General features: G+C 39.6%; 1 protein-coding gene across 2 annotated transcripts in view; it reads left to right on the top strand.

Annotated features, from left to right (window-relative positions):
• The window catches only part of LOC307020585 (disks large-associated protein 1-like), a 261,124-nt gene that overhangs the window by 219,585 nt on the left and 14,329 nt on the right, over positions 1 to 27,210 (top strand). For both annotated transcript variants that reach the window (XM_079652039.1, XM_079652040.1), the window contains exons 7-10: positions 8,053 to 8,177; positions 16,571 to 16,696; positions 16,774 to 16,929; positions 17,651 to 17,733. In XM_079652039.1, coding sequence (XP_079508165.1) covers positions 8,053 to 8,177; positions 16,571 to 16,696; positions 16,774 to 16,929; positions 17,651 to 17,733 — 490 coding nt within the window. The remainder of the gene's footprint in view (positions 1 to 8,052; positions 8,178 to 16,570; positions 16,697 to 16,773; positions 16,930 to 17,650; positions 17,734 to 27,210) is intronic.

Raw genomic sequence — 27,210 nt, 5'->3', positions numbered from 1 at the left:
ACATCTATATTTGGATTATCTGGAGCCACTGGCTGAATAAGAAGCTTGGCTACAGATTGTCTAACAATGCGGATATGGATGAAATAAATTGCTGTGTTACACTGTGGCATGGAAGCAGAAAATGGTGTAATGGTGGTGTAGTAACCTCGAGCGTCATCCAAAGGTGATCCAACGAGGCTCATGTAATCTTTCCTTTTACAAAAACTCAAGGTCCTCTCACCATTCCACAGCTGCCAACATTCATCCGTAGAAAATGAAATATACACATATAAAGAGGATTAAGGCTAAAATAGAATAAGACAGAATTAAAACTACAGTACAGTGCATACGAATAATTCCTCCCACATTGAATTTAATAAAAGGCACATGTTCTCGGTCCTGATTCAAAAGAACTGAAAATTGAAGCAGACCTCAAATTTTCTGTGAATTAGGGCATGTAACGGTTCAATCATTTCTAGATTATTATTTTTCAAGAGTGCATTAAGTACTGCAGTTAACAGAGTCAAGTAACTAAATAAATGAACTGATGAGATCAGAACTTGATAATCACTGGTTTGGTGCTTTGGATTACCTCCGCCTCATGCCTCCCTTTGTGAAAGGTTGAAGCCACCGACAATCAGATTACTGTTTGGGCAGTTCAAAGATTGACTTCTTATTTTTTGTGTTAAGTTAAACTTGTAGTCTTCAGCCCACGCAGCTCTCTGGAGACAGAAGGCTTACACAACGTTCTTCCTCCATGCACCATCACTCTCCAACACCTGGAAACACACTTTGATGTATGGAGTCAGTGGAGTTACCCTTCATCCATTACACTTTAGCTTAAAATGCATAAAGTGTAGTTTTAATCTCTTGAAAACATTGTCAGGTGCTAGTCACAATAATTGAACGTAAAGCTTAACTTAACTCTTCCAACCGAAACCAATACACAGATTATTGCCATCTGGAAGTGACCTATAAGCGTTTTCTGATCTTCAAAGAGCATACATTTTTACGAGTGCTTGCCAAACGATTGACATGATTAACATGACCGTTACCAAAGTGACTTCTGGAAGCACTTTTTACTCTTAGGTTAAGGCTAAACCCAAACGTTTTCAGTCAGGCCCCCCTTGGGCAATTAGAAATATTTTCGAGCCCCCCAACCCAGTTCCCACCTAGATTGGTGGGAATAATGTACTGTAATTGTAAAAACATGACATGTTCTTTATAATTAATAACAAGACATAAAGATCTAACTATAATTCTATATGTTATTACGGATTGTGTGTTAAAAACTTTTGTAGATTTTTCGAGCAACCAGTTGCGCTTCACGCGCCCACCCCTGCGGTACCTCCGCCCCACAGTTTTATAACCGCTGGGTTAATAAGGGAAAGATGTTAACCATCAAAAAAAGTGTTATTGTTCGAATAGATGAGAAAAGCGCTACGTCACTGCCTGGTGAAATAAAGGCCCCGCCCACTTTCTGGTGAAAATAAAGAATTTCGAGAAAAAAAAAAAATCATGAATAAAAGCTGCAGCGCTGGATATTGCACGTCAAACAACAAAATAGATCCAACTTTAAGATTTCATTTATTTTTACTTTGACAAAAAGACGGTCAAATAAATGTGGCTTCAGGCCCTCACAGAGAGGAAGACACAGTGTTATCAATGGGAACCGGTCAGTGAGTACATGAACCACTGTGGGAAACACTGAACTGAACTATAACGCTAATGATGCTAATGTCACTCGTCAAAGTTAACAGTTGTAAGGTTGAAAGTAGTTAATATACAGTATGTGCTGCGTTGAAATATTAAACACTGACAAGCCAAGGAAATACCAGTTTGAGTGTTAGCTGCTGCATGCCACTCGTCCATCGGCAGACTGACAGGATATTGATCCTCTTGATTTAAATTAAACCATAAAACTTCACCGATCATCAATCTCCAATAACATTTATCTGACCCTCTTAATCGGCCTCTTGCACGGTTTTAATATTTTTTTCATATGATGGCCGAACAATTCCGAACTTTCTGTATTTACGGCCAGTCAAATGACAGTGTATAAATATTCACCCTAAAAGGGGCGGGGCCATGACATTGAGGGACAGTACCCTGATAGGTTGCTCTCATATATGAGACAGCGTATGACTGCTGTCTTCAATGTTAAAGTGTGGTACTTTATAGGTTGAACAACTGTCCTCAACTTAAACAACACTTAGCTAACTTGACACACGTATCAATTAGTTGAATCAATTTACTATTTGGCAGCCCTAGTCACACTCAGATTTGCTTCTGATAAACAAGTGTTTACTTACACTAACCACACTAAAATGAATGTTCTGGAACTGTATTTCAAATGCTTTTTAAATATGTATTTCCAACAACACTCACTGTGGTATCCCATGTTATATAGCATTCTACAGTTGGATGAACCTGTCTCCCATTTCTCTTAATCTTTCATTCAGATAAATCAACACAGTCACACTCTGCAGTATTTTTGCATTTTATAAATAATCACACAATCAGCATTTCATTGTATATGAATATTTTTGACATGGGTTCATGATCAATACATATATTTCTCTTCAAATAATGTTTTTGAACTAAGGAACAGGCTTTGTTAAAATGTTTAGATTTTCCAGAACATCACCTTGTTAAAACGGAAACTAGGAAATAAAAATGACAATGTGGCTGGAGTCAGATCCAATCGAGTGGTGCAGCAATGAGTCCTAAAACCTGAAATCAGTAAGCATTTAAGTACTTATTATTTTAAAGCTTGAAATAATGTCTGTGGTTAACACAAGCTGAAGAGATCTTCACGTTTTGTTCTACGAGATAAATACGTCAGCAAATACCCAACTGGTGTATGTCCAAAAAAAGAAAAAAAGGGGTTGCTAACACATGACTAAATGAGACTACTAAACAACATCGGGAAAACATTGGCGTCCTTTAGCTTAGCGGTGGTGACATGAAGCCAAATGACCGTGGTAGCCCAACATGAGCTGGCAAGGAACTTACAAGTAGGGATGCACCGAATATTCGGCCGCCGAAAATTATCGGCCGAAAATGGTTAAAAAGGCCCTCTCGGCTTTCGGCCGAAAGGGTTCTAGCACCGAAAAAATATCACCGAATGTCAGAGAACAGGGTTACGTTGGTAAGCTAACGTGTTGTTGTGATGACGTAATCAAACCGCGGCGACAAGCACGGCGCGCGACCATGCTCGCGGCTGGCTCACAGCCAACATGTCTGCCGCTTGGAGATATTTCAAAATATCAGAGAAAGAGGCGCGGATTGCGATTTGTAAAACGTGTTCAGCTGACATTTCTCGAGGGGGTGTACCTGCAAAGACTTTCACCACTTCGGGATTACTCCACCACTTGAAATCAAAACACCCGGACAAATATGCGGAGTAAGATCAAATCACAAGCACTGACAGCGAGAGAATGTTCAGCGCTACCTCTCATGTGCTTGATGAGAAGAGGAACAGACTTATGGCTGATAAAGCAGAGAAGCTAATGGTCATTAAAAAGAACCTCCCACTTTTCCTTAATAAGTAGACAAGGCTGGCTTATCATAAGCTTATCTAGTTCTACATGTCTACTCTATACCCAATTTCCTGAACAATTTTCATTGTGAGTAATAATTCACCATCTCAGGTTATCATTAGGGGGAAATGACAGCAGCACAGTGTTCAATATATTGTACTTTCGGTATCTAAATGATACAATGTTGTTTACATTGCTCATGAGGACAGACCACCTTATTTGCAGATTCTTGAAATTGTAATTTAATTTGTAATTGATTGTGGATTTTGTGTCCAGTTTTCACTTTATGTATCTTTATACAATGTTTACTACTTTGCTTATGAGGACAGACAGCCTTATTTACAGATTCTTGAAATTCAATTGTAATTTCATTTGTAAATAGTTACATTCATGTGGATTTATCCAGTTTGCACATTTGTATGCATGCACTTATAGGTGCATTTGTTGTTGTTGAAGGCCTGGCTGTTACAGTCTTTATTTACACTATTTTGTTGTAGGCCTACTGGCCTAGATGTTTATGCAGTTTTAAAGCACCTTGGCTTTGTTCTGAATGCACTTTGTTGTAGTTATCCTACAGAGAAAAGAGAATGCACTTGACTTGGAATTAATGTACTGTATGCATTCAAAAGTGCTGAATAAATGTTTTATGGACCCATAATAGTGATTATTATTTAAGTTAAGTTTTGCCCTAATCATTTATTTTTCCATAATCAGGCAGCTGAACAACATTGGTAACAAAATGTATACATTATATATATATATATATTTCTATTAATCCTTTTCGGACTTTCGGCATTCGGTTTTCGGCCTACTGTTTCCTATTTTTGGTATCGGTTTCGGCCAAGAATTTCCCATTCGGTGCACCCCTACTTACAAGTATTATAAAAGCGGTGTTAATATGTGTAGTTATAATGTGTTTGCCACAGATTTGTTTTCTGCATTGTCTATGGAAGAATCCTATTGCATTTTGTCGAGGGAGCCTTTGCATGCTAACCTCATCACCTACAACAATATGTCATCACTGCACCATTCTATTATTCTGTTTACAACGTTTACAGTACAGTTGCAGTTACAGTACATGGCTTCTGTAAAATAATACTTGACCTTATTTACTTATTTGACTCAAGTTTACTTATCAATACTAAACAAAAATTAAATTATACCTCCTTTGAAAGCCTCGTTTTTAGTCTTACGCATCCGACCTGGAAAACTTTGCAGCCAATCTTATTTGTTACAGTGTACCGTGCACCAGGTCCTTATTCAGAATTCTTATCAGAATTCTCTGAGTTTTTATCAACTTTGGTACTTAAAACAGATAAAGTAATTATTGTAGGTGACTTTAATATTCATGTTGACGATGATAAAAATAGCCTTACTGTTGCATTTAACTCTATATTAGATTCTGTTGGTTTCTGTCAGAGTGTAAATAAAGCAACCCACTGCTATAATCACACTCTCGACCTTGTTCTGACTTATGGTATTGAAATTGAGCAACTATTAGTCTAACCGCATAATCCTGCTTTATCCGACCATTTTTTAGTAACTTTTGAAGTACTGTTACTAGACTACAAAGCATTAGTCAAAAGCTCCTGCAGCAGAAACTGTTAGTGCTATAGCCAAATTTAAGGAAGAGATTCCACCAATACTTAACTCGATAGCATGTCTGCATGTAAGGGAGGAAACTTATACAAAATGTACACCACCCCAAATTGATCATGTTGTTGATAGTGCTACAGATGCGCTGCAAATAAAATTAGACTCTGTTGCTCCTTTGAAAAAGAAGAAAATAAAACAACATAGATTAGATCCATGGCATAAGGCCGAAACCCACAAAATAAAGCAAAAGTCGAGACAACTTAAAGGATATGGCGTTCCACTAAACTTGAAGAATCTCGTTTAATTTGGCATATTACTCTCAATGAATATAAGAAAGCACTGCGTAAAGCGAGAGCAGCCTACTACTCTTCATTAATAGATGAGAATAAGAATAATGAAAGATTTCTTTTCAGCACTGTAGCCAGGCTGACAGAGAGCCACAGCTCCATTGAGCCTTCTATTCCCATAGCACTCAGTAGTAATGATTTTATGTGCTTTTTTAACGATAAAATTGTTGCTCTTAGAAACAAAATCAATGACCTCCTGCCTTTGACCAGTATAGTGTTATCGACAGCTCCCGGAAACGTAAGTTCTAATATTACACTAGATAGTAAACTAGAATGCTTTTCAGCCATAAACCTTGAACAATTAAATTCAATGATTCTTTCTTCTAAACCATCAACGTGTATCTTAGACCCGATTCCAACTAAGCTGTTATAAGAAGTTTTTCCATTAATTAGCACTTCTTTATTAAATATTATGAATATGTCTTTATTATCAGGCTATGTTCCACAATCATTCAAAGTAGCAGTGATAAAACCGCTTCTTAAAAAGCACAACCTCGATCCAGAGGTTTTAGCCAACTATAGACCTATTTCTAATCTAATCCGTTCCTCTCAAAAGTTCTTGAGAAAGCAGTCGCAAAACAGCTCTGTGATTACTTAAAAAACTATGATTTATTTGAAGATTTTCAGTCTGGCTTTAGAACACCACATAGCACAGAGACAGCTCTGGTTAAAGTCACAAAGGACATTCTAATAGCCTCAGACAAGGGACTTGTGTCTATTCTTGTCTTGCTCGATCTTAGTGCTGCATTTGATACTATCAACCATGATATCCTATTGCAAAGACTAGAGCACTTAGTTGGCATACAGGGAACTGCTTTAGGCTGGTTTAGGTCCTATCTATCTGAATGCTCTCAGTTTGTACGTGTCAACGATGAATCTTCCATGCAAACCAAAGTTAGCCATGGAGTGCCACAGGGCTCAGTGCTTAGACCTATTTTGTTCACACTATATATGCTTCCGTTAGGCAATATTATAAGGAATCATTCTGTAAACTTTCATTGTTATGCGGATGATACTCAACAATATTTATCAATCAAGCCTGATGAAATTAGTCATCTAAATAAAATTCAAGACTGCCTCAAGGACTTAAAAACGTGGATGACCTTACATTTTTTTATGTTAAACACGACCAAAACTGAAGTTATTGTACTTGGCCCGAAGAATCTGCGAAACAAATTATCTAAAGATATACTAACTATGGATGGCATTAATTTAGCTTCCAGTGAGACTGTAAGGAATCTTGGTGTTATATTTGATCAGGATTTATCCTTTAACACCCACATAAAATCAATTTCAAGGACCGCCTACTTCCATCTACGTAACATTGCAAAAATCAGGCATATCTTGCCTCAAAACGATGCAGAGAAACTAGTCCATGCATTTGTTACTTCAAGGCTGGATTATTGTAACTCCTTATTATCAGGGTGTACCACGAAGTCAGTCAAGTCGCTTCAGCTGATTCAAAATGCTGCAGCTCGTGTACTAACCAGAGTTAGGAAAAGGGACCACATTACTCCTGTTCTGGCTGCCTTACACTGGCTCCCTATAGAACACAGGATAGAATTTAAAATTCTTCTTCTCGCCTACAAAGCCCTTAATGGGCAGGCGCCATCTTACCTTAAAGAAATCATTAAACCCTACTGTCCTACTAGGGCATTGCGTTCCAAGAATGCAGGGTTGTTGGTTGTTCCTAGAGTCTCTAAAAGTACAATGGGAGCCAGAACCTTTTCTTATCAAGCTCCACTTTTGTGGAATCAGCTTCCAGTTTGTGTTCGGGCGGCAGACACCCTATCCATTTTTAAGAGTGCGCTTAAGACCTTCCTTTTTGATAAAGCTTATAGTTAGGGCTGATTAGATTCAGCCCCTAGTTTTGCTGATATAGGCTTAGTTTGTCGTGGGACATCTTACTTCTTCCTTCTCTCTGTCTATACCTGTGTACTCTCATGTTCCGATTAACCCAGCTTCCCCAAATTTCTTTCTTTTTGGTGTCTATATACGCCGAGATCCGGAGTCATGGATGATCCTGTGGTCCTGTGTCATGGATCGCGAGTCCTGGATCTTGAGTCGTGGCTGTGGTCCTGGATCATAAGTCCTGGATGAATTTCCTCGTGGATTCATCTTCCTATTATACACACACGCACTTCCAAACATTTGGACTACCTATGTTGCAAATGTATTATCTTTTCAAATTACACACGGCATCTATTGCACGTCTGTCCATCCTGGGAGAGAGATCCCTCCTCTGTTGCTCTCCCTGAGGTTTCTCCCATTTTTCCCTTTAAACTGTGGGTTTTCTCTGGAAGTTTTTCCTTGTACGATGTGAGGGTCTAAGGACAGAGGGTGTCGTATTGTCATACTGATATTCTGTACAAACTGTGAAGTCCACTGAGACAAATGTAACATTTGTGATATTGGGCTATATAAATAAACATTGATTGATTATTGTGGATTTAGAAAAAACAGGATGTGGAGCTCATACTGTAGGAGGAGTTCGGCCTCGGATGTTCAGTTGGGTGCAGAGTTTGTAAATGATAGCATTGTGAAATAATCTACTAATCTACTTCTCTCCTCTTTCTCTTTCTGTGTAGTTTCATCTTGCATCACCACCTATAAGAAGACCCCTCCACCAGTGCCCCCCCGGACGTCCACCTGCTCCACAGCCTCCAAGCCGTACATCTCCATCACGGCCCAGAGCAGCACAGAGTCTGCCCAGGTACTGCTCACACCCACAGGCCTCTGGAGCTCATGGTCAGGGTAATACTGAGCACCCATAGCCCTCTGTGGAGCTCATGGTCAGGGTAATACTGAGCAGCCATAGCAGAAACACAAGGGCACACACTCTGACTGAGCTAGACTAGGACTTTTCTGCAGATCCTTCAAAAGCATTGAATTATTTAATTAAAAAATCAGGCCAACAACACAAACATTTTGCATGTGGGAATCTCAGAATATATTTAGTATCTGCTAGCTAGTGCAGACACAGGGAGGAGATTCTATGAGAAGTGGAGCTTCAGACAATGTTTCAGGGCTGAGACTAATACCAGTCAAAGAGCATGAGTGACAGTGGATTTTCTGCAGAAAATCATTCAAACTTGACAGGAGAGCCATTTTAGATGTTGTAAGATGTAATTTAAATGTAATTTTAAGTGTCATTATAAAAAGTCAGTTAAAGCAAGAGAACACACATCAGCCATGATTCGATTAACTGCCAAAGTAGCTTTTTAAAAAATGAACAATATAATATTGCTCTTACAAATATAAAGTTGAATTTAATAGTTAACAGTTACTCTTTTGTTTATTTTACATTCTGAAGGGAATTCAATTAAATATACCATGTGCACATCCAAACCAATGATTATTGCCCATCTTTTAGTGCTGCTGCCGTTCAGTGGCTGAAATATCAAGATACAGTATAATAAACCATATGATAACGTCAGAGCTTCTACACAGTAGGTTGATTACAATGCAGTAGAGGATTGATGCCTGCTTTCTTGCAGTCTTAAAATCAACTGTGCATCCTTCTCTTTCTGATGGATATATTAAGGAAACCATTGCTAGAAGTCGATCAATCCATGCAGCCCATAATCACATGTGTCTGGCTCAGCCTCTAAATATTTGATCAAAATCAAAGGAAGAAAGGAAACATTTGAAAGAAAGAAACCTCAAGTTAAGACTCACAAAGGGATATTGCTTGATATAAATAATAGAAGCCAGTCTATTTCCCTGGCACAATGCCAGTTAGCCGTCATGTAATTGAAGTACAACATCCCAACTCATACTGATACCTCTAGAGATGTTGGTTAATGCAATTTTAAACAACCTCTGGGGTATACTGCCAACCCGATATCACGGCAAGACGTGAACATGTGACGATTTACCATGCTGGGAGATGTGAAAATGTCACGATTTCGTCCCTTCAAACGTGACAGTTACACGGTATTGTTAACCCATGTTAACCAGTGGAGAAATAACCGGAAATGCCAAGCAAATGCTACCCCGACGGTCGGTTGTTATTGTCAATATTAATATAATAATGATTTATTTTGTAATAGTCACACTCGATTACGCCAATTTTCTTGTTGCCCCAGCTGGTCGACACCTCTTTTAGCAGAAACAAAGGCTACATTAATGTATTAAATCAATGTTAATCCATGCGTGTGGATGTGGAATTAATGGATGTGACGTTGTGCGATTGAGTTGCCAGGCAACAGCTTCGGTTCATGTTAGTTTACAAACTCCTCAACTACAACCGTAGTTATATTTAAAAACACGTTAGAAGGCCTCACAAAATACTTTAATGCAAATTAAAATGTAAATGTGAAGGAATGTGTGTACAACAAAATACATCGGTGATAAACGAAACCGGAAACAGACGTAGGCAAGATCCTCAGCTCGATGATTGGATGGTTTAGCCGCAATGCATGCTGGAATTTGGTGTTTATGTGATGTGAAATCTGAAAACGTTTTTTAAAAATAAAATAATACTTTATTCCGAGTGTGCTTGCTTTTCTCTTTGAAAGTCATCATATAACGGCATTGTAATACAAGGTTCGGCTGCATTAAATGTTACATATCTGCCGTAGTTCTCTATTTATAGAGACCTGCTGAGAAGACTTCTAGACAAACATGAGGAACTGAAAACTGAAAACGTGACGTAGATCATAAATATATAAGAAATTAAACAACATCTTCCATTTATTTTCACACAATACGTCTCCTCGCAGTATCAACACTAATTCGGCTGACTTTTATATTTGATCCAATTGGTAGATAGGCTGTATTTACACCATAACGGTGCAGAGCTGATAGAAAGGGACACCTGGTGGTTAAAGCACGTTATTGAATTGTATTATTATATTATTAGATATTAATAGGAGGATGTGCAAAACAGACAAACTAATAAGGCTTAATTTAAACATTAAAGAGTACTTTAGGTTAAGGTCTTCTTTTGAATAAGAAAAAAGCTTTGGGGGTATGGAAGAAGAATATGGAGGGATGAAACCCTCTTTAATGGTCACACATGCAGAGCACACAGCACACACAGTGACATTTGTATCTCCAGATAAATATTAAGCCTGACAAAGTACTTAACGTCTAATATATTGCTTTCCTGCAATGTTAACTATGTTTAAGTACTTATTTGTTTATTATTTGTTTATTATTACACTGATATTATACATATGTATTATACTCTTATAAGATGTATGTAGATAGTATAAGAAATGTGCAGAATGACAGTTTAATGGTGGAGGTATACACACATATTGATAGATGTCTTGTAATGCACTGTTGAGGAACCTGCGACACAAGTTTTTCATTCATTGCATAACTACACCGTAGGTGTGTATAATATGATATGTCAATAAACCATAGCTTAGAAAATCTTAAAATCTTGAAAGGGGTGTGCAAACTAGTTATTATATACAGTCTTTAATTAACTATTAGTAGAGAATAACGAGTAATGAATATACTTTATAGGGATCCTATTAATATCTAATAATATAATAATACAATTCAATAATGTGCTTTAACCACCAGGTGTCCCTTTCTATCAGCTCTGCACCGTTATGGTGTAAATACAGCCTATCTACCAATTGGATCAAATATAAAAGTCAGCCGAATTAGTGTTGATACTGCAAGGAGACGTATTGTGTGAAAATAAATGGAAGATGTTGTTTAATTGCTTATATATTTATGATCCACGTCACGTTTTCAGTTTTGGCGGCAGTTCTCCTGTTTGTCTAGAAGTCTTCTCAGCAGGGCTCTATAAATAGAGAATTACGGCGAATATGTAATACTTAATGTAGCCGAACCGTGTATTACAATGCCGTTATATGATGACTTTCAAAGAGAAAAGCAAGCACATTCGGAATAAAGTATTAATTTATTTTTAAAAAACGTTTTCAGATTTCACATCACATAAACACCAAATCCCAGCATGCATTGCGGCTAAACCATCCAATCATCGAGCTGAGGATCTTGCCTACGTCTGTTTCCGGTTTCGTTTATCACCGATGTATTTTGTTATACACACATTCCTTCACATTTACATTTTAATTTGCATTAAAGTATTTTGTGAGGCCTTCTAACGTGTTTTTAAATATAACTACGGTTGTAGTTGAAGAGTTTGTAAATTAACATGAACCGAAGCTGTTGCCTGGAAACTCAATCGCACAACATCACGTCCGTTAATTCCATATCCACACGCATGGATTAACATCGATTTAATACATTAATGTGCCTTTGTTTCTGCTAAAAGAGGTGTCGACCAGCTGGGGCAACAAGAAAATTGGCGTAATTGAGTGTAACTATTAAAAAATAAATCATTACGTCGGGGTAGTATTTGCTTGGCATTTCCGGTTATTTCTCCACTGGTTAACATGGGTTAACAATACCGTGTAACTGTCACGTTTGAAGGGACGAAATCGTGACATCTTCACGTCTCCCAGCATGGTAAATCGTCACATGTTCACGTCTTGCCGTGATATTGGGTTGAATACTGCATGTTTGAAGATTTACATTTAATACACTTTTTGGAGTTGGTAAGCTACAGTATCTTTATGATATTTATCAGTTGTGTATGAGTTGGTGAGGGCTGATAATTTATTCCGGGAAATTACTCAGACCTACTAATTGACCCAACCAAAGTTATTAGAGGTTTCTCAATTCTCAAATTTCCCCTCCTCGACTCCTCGGTCCTCCGGTAGTGACCCGGAAATGAATTTCTGCGCTCCATTTTGAAGGACATCCTATTTCTCTAAATGCACATCGAGGACCAAGCATCGAGGAAGCTCTCTGTAGGAGCTATAACCGAGGATACACTGATGGTTCCTCCACGGCTCCTCCGCGGATGCATTTCCGGGAACGATGGAGGCGTGACGCACGGCCGGACTTACAGTATGCATCCCCTGGATATTATTTTAGAAACTGCTTTCATCACGTTGCGATGTTTAAAGAGAGAACAGCTGTGAGGTCCGTGCAGAAAGCAGAGCAGTGTGTATAATAAAGTATATATCACTCAGTATAACAGGCCTACTCTCTTTATTTGCTTTAGTTCAGTAGATATCTACAAACAAAGAGTCAATATTTTTCTAAAACCATTTAGTGCTTCACATAATAAAATAAACAATGGCTGTAGCCTGATTATATGCTTTAGGAGCTATAGGTGTGTGTGGTACACTGTGTAGGTGTGTGTGTTGTACAGTGTGTAGATGCGGCGGACAGACGGGTCTCAGTTGGTTTGGTGTCCTCTGCTTACTTTTAATACTTGTAAATACAACTTTACAAGGGGAGGGGGGGGGAATATATCCAGTCTCTGATTGCGTTACGTTATTATGAGAGTGCTCTCATACTTTGATTCTGAAATTGTATATATTTATATAAATATATGTGTGTGTGTGTGTGTCCGCATCTGTAGCCTGTTATTGTCTCATTATACCGTACTGTCAATGAATCAAAGTAAATATATAAGTCATCATGAACACATCTGTCCATCAGACAGAGGGCTGCTGTGCCTCCTGTCATCATTGATGGACGTCTCTTTAAAATGACCGCTCAGAGGAGAGGAGTTCTCATTTCTCTAACCGCCTGCTGCTTCCCCTCCTCTCTCCTCGGTTCCCCTCCTCAGTCCTCCGCTCGCATCTCCTTTGGGCGGGACTAAGTATCGAGGATTGGAGGGGAGTCGAGGAGGAGACATTTAAGAATTGAGAAACCTCTATTGAGTCTATGTAAGTTTACTGCTTAGCTCAGATCCACCAACGTCAGCAAGATCTCACCTCTATTAACTCCCCGAAGAACCAGGTTCAATTAACTGCTGTTTCAATTCAGACAACTCTCTTAAATCTGTTTTAGCGATCCCGAAGGATTTTAATATCAGCAAATGAGGTGAAGCCCTACCTAAGTGTGAGTGTGGCAGGGTGCAATCTTACCTTTGAAGCAGGAGAGGAGAGCGCAGATGTCTTTTAAGTTGTCCCAATCCAAAAGATGGGATCAGTTTATTTGAAGAAAAATAGGTCCAAACTTATGCAGGGTTTTTACCTTCTCTCGTTACAACATTATAATCATACTAAACCTATCATGCTGGGGTTATTTTCTAATCTAAAAACCTTAATTCATAGTTCACCCATTAAAGTCTTCTGACAAAATCCAAAAGGAATTTCCTCGTGGTGGTGAAGGTTCTCTAATTAGTTCTAAAATCCTGACACATTTTAGAATGGTAGGTTTAAGAATCCCAACACATTTAAGAATGGTAGGTTTAAAAATCCTAACACATTTAAGAATGGTAGGTTTAAAAATCCCAACACATTTAAGAATGGTAGGTTTAAAAATCCCAACACATTTAAGAATGGTAGGTTTAAATATCCCAACACATTTAAGAATGGTAGGTTTAAATATCCCAACACATTTAAGAATGGTAGGTTTAAAAATCCTAACACATTTAAGAATGGTAGGTTTAAAAATCCCAACACATTTAAGAATGGTAGGTTTAAAAATCCCAACACATTTAAGAATGGTAGGTTTAAAAATCCCAACACATTTAAGAATGGTAGGTTTAAAAATCCCAACACATTTAAGAATGGTAGGTTTAAAAATCCCAACACATTTAAGAATGGTAGGTTTAAAAATTCCAACACATTTAAGAATGGTAGGTTTAAAAATCCCTACACATTTAAGAATGGTAGGTTTAAAAATCCCAACACATTTAAGAATGGTAGGTTTAAGAATTCCAACACATTTAAGAATGGTAGGTTTAAGAATTCCAACACATTTAAGAATGATTGGTTTAAGAATTCCTTTCAAAACTTTCATCTGAACCATTCTCTCAGCATTCAATACACAGAGATTTAAGCAATAGTTACCAAGTTAGAGAGAACCTTACCGAGAGCAAAAACCCAGCTCTTTCACCCCCCCCCCCCCCTCTCTCTCAGCTTGCTCCCTCTCCGCCAATGTCTTTATGCTCAACAACAGGATATAGAAACCTAAAGACACCTCCTCTATACCCATATTTGTGAAAACTGGGCATGGCCTCTGATGTACAGGACTGGACATGACCAGACATATTCTATTGGCTATGGCATAAGACACACCTTCCCATGTTTGTGTAAAAAGGACATGACCCCTGCAGGACTTGCAAAATATTATTCTCGGCTATGACATAACCACCTTTTTGAGGCCTCGATGTATTTCTCCTTAAGTCCGGAGCCCCCCTCCCTGTGTACTGCTGTGAGAGGAGAGGGAAGAAACTGCCTTCTCCCTTATCAGTGACACCCATAAATCATTATAGGCCTTACACTCAACTTAACAAACCACTTTGTTTATACTGTAAATATAGAAAAACATAACATAGGAAACATTTTCATTGTGAGTTATACAATAATATAATTGATTATACTTGATTATAATTACATTTTGTTTTCAACATACTATGAAGATCTCAACAGTTGATATTAGTCCCATTGTTCACTTTTCGAGAGAGATACATTAAACCTGTCCTTTAGACTCCTTAAATGTCTGTGAAAAGCCTAAGATGTAACCACTGACACTTTCTTGTGTTCGACAACATATTCCACTTTCTGACATAAAAAGGACAATTTGAAATTGAAGTACCTCTATGAACGAGGCACATGTAGTCTGCTGACAGTATTTAACTGTTGAACAGTATTTATAGTATATACAACTTTAAATTGCTTCAGGTCTCATGTTTTATTTATTTTACCCACAGTGGCTTTGACACTTTGAGGTTGACAACAAAACAAATGCTAACACAGACACAAACAAGAAGTCTTAGCCTACAAAATAAAAATATGGATGCATAAATAAATAATAATACCACACAGAATGGCTTTTGTTGAAGTCCCCCCATGCTTCTAATGTCTTCTCAATCTGTTCTTTACCCAGTCTGTGATGCATCCCAACACAAAAACACTATAAATACATCACAGTACTACCCAAAGAGAGCAGAAAGCATGTAGGAACATCAACTTCAGCAAAAAGGCTGGTCTACTTCAAGTGCAACATTGAGCGTGAGCTTGAGTCTGAGCTGTTTTTAGTGTAGATGGAGAATGTATAGGGTTTGTAGAGCAGACAGTTGAGACTTAACGACAGTGGCTGAAGAACCCAATGCTGGGAGGGAGCAGGGAGCTCATTGACAGCAGCAGAGCTTAGTGGTCATGTGGTATGGTTTGACCATGTCCTGAATGAATGGGCCTGAGATGTTCACAGCACTACCGGAAGTTAGCTTCACAAGGAGTACCTCAACAAAAAGCTAATGGATTTTGCTGTTGGATTTTGCAGAAAAAAGGGTCCTTGTCCAACACACATTATTGATACTTACACGTTTTCTTCAGCAGGATGATCTCCACATATTAGAAACACTTTATGATTTTTGAATCACAAATGCAATCTACAGAAGTAAAAAGCTGACGTTAGGCTATAAACAGGGGTGCACATAACTTTTTTGCCCTGGTTCTCAAAGGAGCACCTGGAGATGTTGCTTGGTGCTCATCCTTAAAATGAAATAAACCGTAACTTTTGAGGGGGTCTTGACTTTATGTGCCAGACACACGGCACTACCACACTAGCACGACCAGTAATCCTACAAGCTGTCATCACTACCCTCCTGGCTGTTCTCCTCACTGTCTTCCTCTCTGTCAGACATGGTGATGATGTAGGCCTACTACTTTCTCTCTGGTTGAGTCTGCGATTAGCTGCTTGCATCTACAAGTCAACAGCTGGTTTTGGGTCGAAAGTCTCTGTTGTCATCTTAGACAAGTGGATTTAATCAAATAAGCATGCGAACATAACCAATAATCTACCATAACCAATAACAAATGAATGTAACTTATTTTATTTGTGTTGTTCATTCATAAATTGTATTCCACAGAGCAATATGTGAAAGTCTGTTAAGCTTGTGTTCTTATTTCAGGCATCTAACTAAAACCAACGTACAAAAGACTGTAGACATTGAGAGGGTTTAAGAATTCCTGATTTTTTTACATTATATATTAATACATTATTATAATATGTCTTATTAATCATCATTCTAATACGTCTTTAAAGCAATATTATACTTTTTATATGTATATATGTTTTCAAAAAATCCACCAGGATGCATACATGGAAGAGGAGGGACCCAGAGGTGACATGACCATCCAATCAGGGCTCAGCAACTCCACAGAGAGCATTGACAGCATGAAGGCCCTGACTGCTGCTATAGAGGCTGCCAATGCACAGGTAGGTCCCTGTGAGAGCCAATCACAAACAGCTTCTGTGAATATTCTATCACCTAATGTGTGTTTTCATCAACGTAGGTCCATGGACCAGCCAGCCAGCATGTCATTAACAGCACCATGACAGTGAACACTCCCACCCCCACCATCCTGACCAGGGGGCCAGTAGAAGACCACCGGGATATGTACAGGAAAGAAGCACTCAGGAAGGGCAGATGTCTCTCTATAGGCATCCAGGTGTGTAGGGGGGGGGGGCATGGAGGGACATGGAGGAGGAACATAATGGACTTTTGTAGTAGTAGTTACCTACACAGTATGTCTGTATGTCAGTGGGGAGTCATCTGCTCTACTGTTTACCTATCATTTTACTTATTTTATAAACTCTCCTTTTTTTGGAGGATACTATTAAGTCCAAGTCATATATTCATAGTTAAAATGACTTGCCTTTGCTACCTTCAATATAGATATTTCAGAGGGTGTTGGTCTGCAAATTGAATTGTAGATGTGCTGCATTGTGATCAGATTGATCCTACAATGTATGACCAAGTTGAACTTTGTTCAACTATTTCAAATAGATTAGTTCTCTTTCGAAACAACTCATGATGTATCACACCGGCCAACTGGAAGTTGAATTATGGTCACTTCCTGGTTCAAACTGAATTTTTTTTCCTGAAAACACACATTATTTTGTAACCCCCAAAACCAATCTAGCGTTTTCCAATTGGGACATATGTTTTTTTTAACCAAAGTCCACTTTTTTTTTTGCTAATCATTGCCTATTAACTAATAGTAATTAATCAAATAGACCAACATGTGCGAGATAGCATCCGGCAGTTTCTAAATGCTGGGGATATTGCTATCTTTCTTATCATATAGCCAATACATGTGTTCAGTTGTTAATTGGTTTTATTAATGGCATTTGGTGATATTAGTGATTTACCATGCATGTCTTCTGTAGGTGGATGGACCGGATGATGACCCCGATCCAGAGGACCCCTCCAAGTTCACCTCTGTGGGGGTGCAGGTGGAGGATGACAGAGGGTGAGGCACACATTGTTCTCCACACTTAATCTGTTCCATTGTTGACCCTTATACTTTTTGATGATTTAAATCAGGTCCATGTCTCTTAACAGTTGTCCAGTAGGTTCCACAAGATAGCCAAGTTCCAATATTCCGTTCTCTTACAACTTTTGAATGCTGGACCTCGTGTTCTGCTGTATGTTTGTGAGCATTTCCTCCAACATGTGTTTGTATGTGATTGTAGTATTTATCACATGTACAGCACTTTGGCCCGAACAAAAATCGCTTTTAAATGTGCTTTATAAATAAACTTTGATTTGATTTGAACAGTCAACTAAATGAATCAGTTGTTAAAAGTGATGATGCGAATGAATGTGAATAGTTCTACATTACACTGGAGACCTGTACAATGCTTTTCCCCGGAGAATCCGTGCCTTTAGCACCTTAATAACAGTGGATAGAAATATGTAGCTATATACGATGGATAGATTCATAGGTTAATGTTAGTTTACAGTGTAGAAATGCAAGAACTAAAGCTGGATTTATACTTAGTCTACTACTAGTATAGTATACTAATTTACTGCGCTAAACGGCTAGGAAGCACATACCTGTATAGATTTATAACAAATATTTCTATTACATAGGTTGCTGAGGTGATATCAACAGGTAAAGTCAGACGTTTAACTATAAATCTAAAACTTACAAACTGACAATGCCTTGATAGTAATCCAGTTATACTTTGAACTCTAAAATCAAGATGATTTTATATCTACAGTAGGTGTGTTAGTCAAGCTTTTGGCATGATTAACTGATTACAAAGTTAAGACCTTTATTAATCCATGTATGGAAATGCAGGGTTACACAGTGTATTCAAACTTTTGAGTTGTGCCACATGATGTGTGTTTTCCTCAGACTAGGAATAAACTGCGCTAAAGGCCTAGGCCATACCCACAACTTCATGATAAATATTTCCATGTATATATTTCTGAGGGGATATCAACAGGTAAAGTCAGACGATAGATTAAAACGTACAAACCAACAATGCATTGATAAGGACAGTGGCGCTGCAGGACACGCTGGGGGCCCCAGGCAGATGTGACATGCCCCCCAACACATCCAGCACAACCTTCAGCTGTGCAACAGCATTCCACTATATTTCTTCAGATCTTTATTCGTGCGAATGCTGTTTACAGCATTCCACTATAGTCCTTAAAATCTTTATTCTTCAACTTCATCTTCTTCTTATTTCAACCAAATAGTTTGGCTCTCAATAACTTCAGCATACTTTCAGCTACAGAAACCACAAATAAGATATCACAGAGATTCCACAGATTCCAATGATATAAGTATCATCGCTGTGCGACCAAAACTCGCAGCAGCGAAAGCCAGCAAAGACAACACACAACTTCACTTTACGGCCAAAACGGCAAATACGTCTTACCTTTGCTGTTTTCTGATCAAAGTTGTGTTCAAGGAAATTAAAACGCATATAAACGCTGCTGAAGGCTAATACAATGTCTCTGTGTCCCTTTGAAATGATTGCTTGTAATCCATCATCATATTTATGGCAATAAGCCTAGTTTTCAGTTTTCAGAGCGTAACATAGCTTTCGGTTTGGGCAAACTGCATGTGCATCACTCTCACTCCTCAATAGTATTGTGTAGGTGGATTTAGGAACTTCCCCTAGATTCTATTGGCTGTAACGGTTAAAAAGACCAATGGGTTCCACAGATATGGCAAATACACCTAAATGACCCCAGAGGAGAGTTTTCTTTCTTTCTAAATCTCTCTAAAAAGGTCAAATTTCACTTGTTTTGCATCAATCTTGATACAGAGTACTTATTATATGTTATAGTTTGGATTCCTAAAGCTTTTTATCTACTATCCCATCATTCAAGGGTGGTTTTCACTATAAGTAATGGTTTTTCTTTGGACGGAAACTATAATTTACATTTTTTTTACGATGTTCAATCTGAATTTACTTTCAAATAAAAACATCTATATTGATTCTGACTGCTCTACATCCAACTCACAGGTTTAACCTTGCCTTGAGAAAAAAGATTATTAATTTACCCCTTTTATAAGTGAAGATATAGACCCCGTTTACACGAGGAAGAAACGGGTTGTATCCGCATAGTTTATCTTGCGTATAGCCCTTTCGTTTACACGAGGCCGGAGCATAACGATAGAAACGGAGCCCGCAAACGATAACGGGTCCCAAGGTGTTTAGATCTGCAAATGGAACGCTCTGGGGGGGTCAAATGGCTCGTGTAATCGCCTCTACAGTATACGATCATTTTCTGATAACGATGAAATAGCCCCGCCTCCTTCTCCCCGCGTCTCCCTCTCCCCACGTCTCCCTCTCCCCACGTCTCCCTCTCCCCACGTCTCCCTCTCCCCACGTCTCCTGCTCAGAGATCAGCTGCTGGCCTGTCAGAATAGGGGGAGGAAAAGAGAGGCTCCGTTTATTATTCTTATATTATTATACAGAGTCGTTGTCAATTTGTTTTAAAATTCAATAAATAACAAAGAAGACCTCTGACCGGCACTTTTCCAATTTTGTACGGAAGATTTAAACTTTAACGGACATGTTGACCGGCAAAAAAAAATGTTAGCGGAAACTCTGCCGCACGGTTCCCTCGTCCCTTGGAAGAGGCGGAGAGGTGGGTGTTTTTCATTTGCTGGTGGACTACCGGAGAGATTTAAAGCAGGAGCACACGCCGTCCACAGCGGAGAATAAAATGAAGGGCAACCATGCTCCGAGGGCTTCTTCGCTGCTTGTGGTGTATTTTGTGGCGGCAGCAGCGCCACTTAGAGGCCTGGCATATGTACTACAGCGTTTCCAGCGGTCTCGTGTGAACGGACACGTTAAATGAATCGAATGCGTGTGAGCGGAATACTTTTTTGAAAACGCATACGTTGCGTAAAAGCAAACGTTCCCGTGTAAATGGGGTCATAGTCATTTGTTCTGGGCATGTCATTGGAAAAACAGGCTCAGGGCTTAACAGGTTAAGGGTTAGAGTGCGTGATGTCACAGCTAAGTGGAGCAGAGCTTGAAATTTGCCTTAAACATTTATTTTAAACCTGCCATAATTCCCAAACCCTACACTCATTGGTCATCATTTTTCATGAAAAACGTAGGAAAACCTCTCCTACGTTGAAAAATTATAAAACATTAAGCAAAAATGTTTAACAAAATGCCTCTTGGGGGCATGAAGTGACAAACACTTTCAACATGTCTCCATTAAGGCCCATTGTAAATGCAGCGTCATCTTTCATCACAGCACCAGCTGCACACTTTTAGTAAATCTGCCAAAAAAGCCACATTATTGACCCGAAAGTACACAAAAAGCAGACTGAGACGCTCCTCAGGGTCCTGAAATGCTCCACGCGTTGAAATGTTACCCATAGCGGCTACCGTTTTTAAACTATAGTTAGAAATGTAAGAGGTTTATCTCTCATTCAGAATAATGGAAAGGCTCTCCTTTCACTGCACATCTCCATGGTAACCTTTGATCTCTGGGCTCATGTACACAGGTGGTTGATAAAGTTGTCACCATGGTAACCTTTGATCTCTGGGCTCACACACAGGTGTTTGATAACGTATTTACCTCAAACACAAATATACAGACTGGAGTTTAACAGACTGTCTCAGCCTATTCTTTTCTGTCTGATGGAGACTTCATTCTGACTTCAACATGTTCCACATATTTTAGACATTATTGGTGACGTATGCTTTTCGTTCAAAGGTTTGCAGTTAAAATATGCTTTTCAAAGTGTTTTTACTTTATTTTCTCTTCTTAATACACATTCATTCTGTACTACTTACATTTAATATCTAACTCAGTGGTTCCCAACCTTTTCCAACTCAGGGCCCACTTTTAAGTCTTAAATTTTTTCGAGGCCCACCTTCCCATAAATACAGAGGCCATATAATGCGTTCTCAAAGCACTTTTTTTTATTAAAATTTGAACATAAATGGAGCACTGAATACAAGAGAAACATGTTGGAAGCTCTACAGTCGCTAACACAGCAGTGAGGAGCTGTACACACACACACACACACACACACACACACACACACACACACACACACACACACACACACACACACACACACACACACACACACACACACACACACACACACACACACACACACATACACACACACACACACACACAAACTTTCTCTCTCTTTCGCTTTCTCTCTCTCACACACACACACTTTCTCTCTCTCTCACTCACTCACTCACTCACTCTCTCACACACACACACACATTTATTAAAGCAGCTGTCCATCAACACCACACAGATATCAGAAATGACAAGCAATGGGCTGTCTGTAACCGGCTAATTATCAAATGATTAATAAATTACTATATCCATCAACAATGGAGAAATGCATTCTCATATATAACAATTTGACATCCAAATTATTAAAATTTGAACCTAAATGGAGCACTGAATACAGGAGAAACATGTTGGAAGCCCACACACACACACACACACACACACACACACACACACACACACACACACACACACACACACACACACACACACACACACACACACACACACACTTTCTCTCTCTCTCTCTCTCTCTCTCACACACACACACACACACACACCTCTCTCACACACACACACACACACACACACACACACACACACACACACACACACACACACACACACATTTTCTCTCTCTTTCGCTTTTTCTCTCTCTCTCACACACACACACACCCACACACACACACACACACACACACACACACACACACACACACACACACACACACACACACACACACACACACACAATTATTAAAGGAGCTGTCCATCAACACCACACAGATATCAGAAATGACAAGCAATGGGCTGTCTGTAACCGGCTAATTATCAAATGATTAATAAATAACTATATCCATCAACAATGGAGAAATGCATTCTCATATATAACAATTTGACATCCAAAATCAAATCAAAACAAAATCCAAATATCAAAAGTAAGCCCATTAAATCGATAGGCCTACAAATAAACACAAATCCGTTGTAAAGATGATGTAAATTCTGCTTGGGCTCATTAATGAAAAATTACACTTTGTATTTTAACATTAAATCATCTGCCTACAAACAAACAAACCAGTGCACAGATAAAGTTCAAAACTATGCATGTAATGTTAAGCCTCGACAGCAGAAAAATATTTACATACAAGTAAAAGCAATACTTGCAACGAAATAAAATTAAAGCTTCTATAAAGCTGCAGTGGATCAGTCCAACAACAGGCCCACAATATGTTGACTCACCTAATGAGACGGCTTGTGTTGCATGGCGGCAACCAGATGTTTGATGTCTGGCACAATGGATGAAAGTTTCAGTCGAAGATCTGGCTCAACATTCAGTTGGTTTCTGTACTTAATTTTTAATCCCACGAGTGCAGAAAATCCAGTCTCACAGAGGTACGTCGTTTGGAAAGGCATCAGGAATCTCACAGCTCTGTTAGCCAGATCAGGGTACTCAGAAGCAACATGAAGCCAGAAGTTTGTCAGGTGCTTCTGTGAGAAGATCAGCTTCAGCGCGGTGTCACAAGAGAGATCCAGGAGACTGTCTTGCTCTTTTGCACTCAAAGCAGCGAGAGCCTCATCACTGTGGCTGGCGAATGGGTTTTCTATCCAGTTGTACTGCACATCTGGGATGGGGAAGTATGCGCGCAGCTGGGTCCTCAAACCTTGCAGGTGCTCTCTGACAGCGTTGCTCACGGTGATGGGAAGTGGACTCTGTTCCGTTGTCAGAAAATCAGCCATATTTTCAAACGAGTCATAGTTTGACTGCTCGACACGCTTAGCCCACAGCGCCAGCTTTCTTATGGTTGCTTCAACTTTATTCTGGACATTGAATATGTTCACTGTTATCCCTTGAAGACCGAGGTTGAGTCCATTTAAGTGGCTGAAAATATCAGCCAGGTAACCCAACTTAGCCAACCACTCAAAATCCCTGAAGCGGTGTGCGAGTTCAAACGTTGTGTCGAGAAAAAACACATGCACTTCATCACGCAACTCAAACAGTCGCGTCAGGACTTTGCCTCGGGAGAGCCACCGCACTTCAGTGTGTAACAGTAGCTGGTGATGATCACTGCCCATCTCTCCACATAACACCGCAAATAAACGTGTTTGCAGTGGATGGCTCTTGATGAAGTTGACAGCTTTGACCGCCTCATCTAAAACCGTCTTCAGATCCGGGGGCATTTTCTTTGTAGCAAGTGCTTCACGGTGTATGCTGCAGTGGACAGATGTTGCCCGCGGAGCCACCGCTTTCACACGTCGGACAACCCCGCTGTGCTGTCCCAGCATTGCACGGGCTCCGTCAGTGCTCAATCCAACACATTTGGACCAGTCAATCCCATTGGAAACAATAAAAGTGTTCACAGTGTGAAAAATGGCCTCAGCAGTTGAACGGGTAGGCAGAGGTTTACAAAATAAAAACTCCTCTTTTATCTCGCCACCATTTTCGTATCGCACATAAGCAAGCAGGTTTGCCAGACTTGCGACGTCGGTTGACTCATCCAGTTGGAGCACGTAAAAGCGGCTCTCTTTTACGCTTTGGATCAGCTGCTCCAACACATTATCTGCCATTTCATCAATCCTTCATTTGACCGTATTATCCGACAATGAAACGAGGTTGATAGGCTGCACTGCCTTCTCTCCCAACATCACCTGAACGATCTGTTTTGCAGCGGGAAGAATTAAATCCTCGCCGATGGTGTGTGGTTTTCCAGCTTTGGCAATGAGTTGGGAGACCCGAAAAGACGCTTCCACAGCATTTGTGTTCTCACAGCCCATATGCTCAATTACCTTCTTTTTGCTCTGATACTCCCTGAGCTTGTTCTGAAAAAAATCCCGCGGCTTGGTCGCATATTGTCCATGTTTTGTCTCGAGGTGACGGCGCAGTTTACATGGCTTCAAGGCTTCATTTGACAAAGTCTCAAAGCACACGACACACAGCGGTAACGGCTCAGCTTCTGTGCCTGTCCAAAAAAATCCCAGCGCTAAGTACTCAGCACTGTACTTTCTTCGAACTCTTCTTTTTTGTTTGACGGCCAGGAGATCACCGGTCGATTCACTGACAGCCTCTGGTCTCTCTTTCCTTTTAATACTCCCTGTTGCTAGCCAGCTATCCATTTTAATACTCTGCTCTACTCTAACTTAATTACAGTTTACACAATCAGCATCAATCAAGTGCAGAGCTGTCCCGCCGGTCCCGCAGCAAAGTAGTCCGGCCGATTACAACAAATGTTCCTATCTCTCTGCTCGTCACATATCTAATATTTTAAGGAAAAATGCAATGATGAAAAGAATAATTACATTTTTTATATCATTTTAAATATTATTCTGTATATTTTTATCTGATTTCCCCCCCACAAAAATCATACTATTTTGGAAAAGATTTGGCGGCCCACTTGCAATACCTTCGCGGCCCACCAGGGGGCCGCGGCCCACAGGTTGGGAACCACTGATCTAACTCATTCAGCCTACTTTCAGCTACAGAAACCATTCAACTATTACATTATTCAGCTATTTCAGGACATTGAGGCTATACATGTTGTTGTTTATACCTTTTTTAAAACTTTTCTTTTAAATATTAAGCTTCTTCACTATTTTTCTTTCTCTTCCAGTTTAACATTTCACTTTCAAGTTTTCAACGAAGTCATTGCAATGCATTTGAGCTGTAACCATTTTGATTCAAATCATTCTTTTCAACTTTTCTGCATTTCTCCGTTAAGTTCAGCAACGCACTTACTTTGTTTTCTTAGCTAGAAGCAGCTTTTGCTTTTCAAAGCAAATTTTGTGAGGTTTGGTAGTTTTTTGGGTAAACCCAACTGGAACTGATGTCTGCAGTAGTCCCAACAGTTGTATGGTCCAAAGTGTGGGACCCCCCTCACTATAACCCAGGGGTGGGCAAACTTTTTGGCTCGGGGCCACTATGAGTTTTAAATTTGACGGACGGGCCGGGCCAGTAGCAGATCGGTAAATATTTAGCTGTTCACTCCTCATTATACACTCTGCACTCAATGTTGACTTCTATTTTCTTTGGTCCACTCATTGTTACAGATGCAGGTTCAAATGTGAATTAGGTTCAAAGGTGAATTATTGCGTCATAGTTTGCGTCATGACGTAACCATTTACGTGCCTTCTTATGACCCACACAGCGTTTTACGTCGCTGATTTTCTCCGCAACACCGCTCACAACAACATCAATAGAGGACTGCGTCGGGTATTTTTTAATTATACGAAGCAGGATTAAATTAAAGGACTACTTCTCCAACCTTGTACCTTTCTCCAGAGTGCCGTGGTGTATTGTTTATGAATATGGTTCAGCTGCATTACCGCCCGCTGCAGTGCTGCTCGTCTACCGGGGTTTATTCTCCCGTTAACTCGCGGCAGCGGCCGCTGTAAAGTTTTCATTTTCTGACTGTCAAACAAGCAGCTGATAAATATCCCCCATCCCCATAAGTGAATGTGTTTTAAGTCTGAAAGCTGTTTGGCATCACAACACTGTTATGAAAGTTTCTCTGGCATTCTACAGGTGATGTTAGCTAATCAGACTATCTTGACTACTTGTTGCTTTCATATTGTGGCATAAGCCGTTTTCTACACGCATATTTTACCGGCGCAGTTTTTGTTATGATTTTACTTGTGATGGCCACATGTAGCCCATGTATTGATTCCATCCGATAGTTGCAATAATACAAAACAAAAGGAAAACGTCTGCCTCTTCACAATGGTCAATAACAGTGAACGGATGGTTATTAAAGTAAGGTCAAATAAACAGAATCACACTAAGCCTGGTTAGTGTTGCCTGACTTTATATAAGTGTTTTTATAAGTGTGTGGTCGCGTTCTAGTCACTTTGCTCAGCGCTACTGCTTGTTACAACTTGTATTCGCCGATCTTGCCGGGTTGCCGAGTGGGGCCAGCTGAGAGAATAGACCAGACTCCAGCAGAGGTAAATTGTGTCTAGAGTGCGCCATCTTGTGGGATCAACTGAAATGCCGGGTATTGCAGGAAAAAGGCAAAATGAATGCGGTCTTTACTATAATTTGGACAATTGTGTACCAATATTCGGCGGGCCGGATTCAAAAGCCCAACGGGCCGTATATGGCCCGCGGGCCTTAGTTCACCCATGCCTGCTATAACCCCACAGGCTACAGCCTCCAGTATGGCTGAAGAGTTGAATCAACTCCTGCCTGCAACAGCTAACACTGAGTTTGGTGGATTTCACGAAAGGAGGATTCATTGCACCGCTGTTGTATTGGACTGCATTGATTTTTTAGTAATGTGAACCTAGTAAATTGAACTAATATACAGTACCAGTCAAACGTTTGGACACACCTTCTCATTCAATGGTTTTTGTTTATTTTAATGTTGTTCTACTTTGTAGATGAATACTGAAGACATCAAAACTATGAAAGAACACTTATGGAATTATCTAGTTA

Source organism: Notothenia rossii, assembly GCF_949606895.1.
Source record: "Notothenia rossii genome assembly, chromosome: 9".
NCBI classification, from domain to species: Eukaryota; Metazoa; Chordata; class Actinopteri; order Perciformes; family Nototheniidae; genus Notothenia; species Notothenia rossii.
This window is presented reverse-complemented; position numbering and strand designations above follow the sequence as displayed.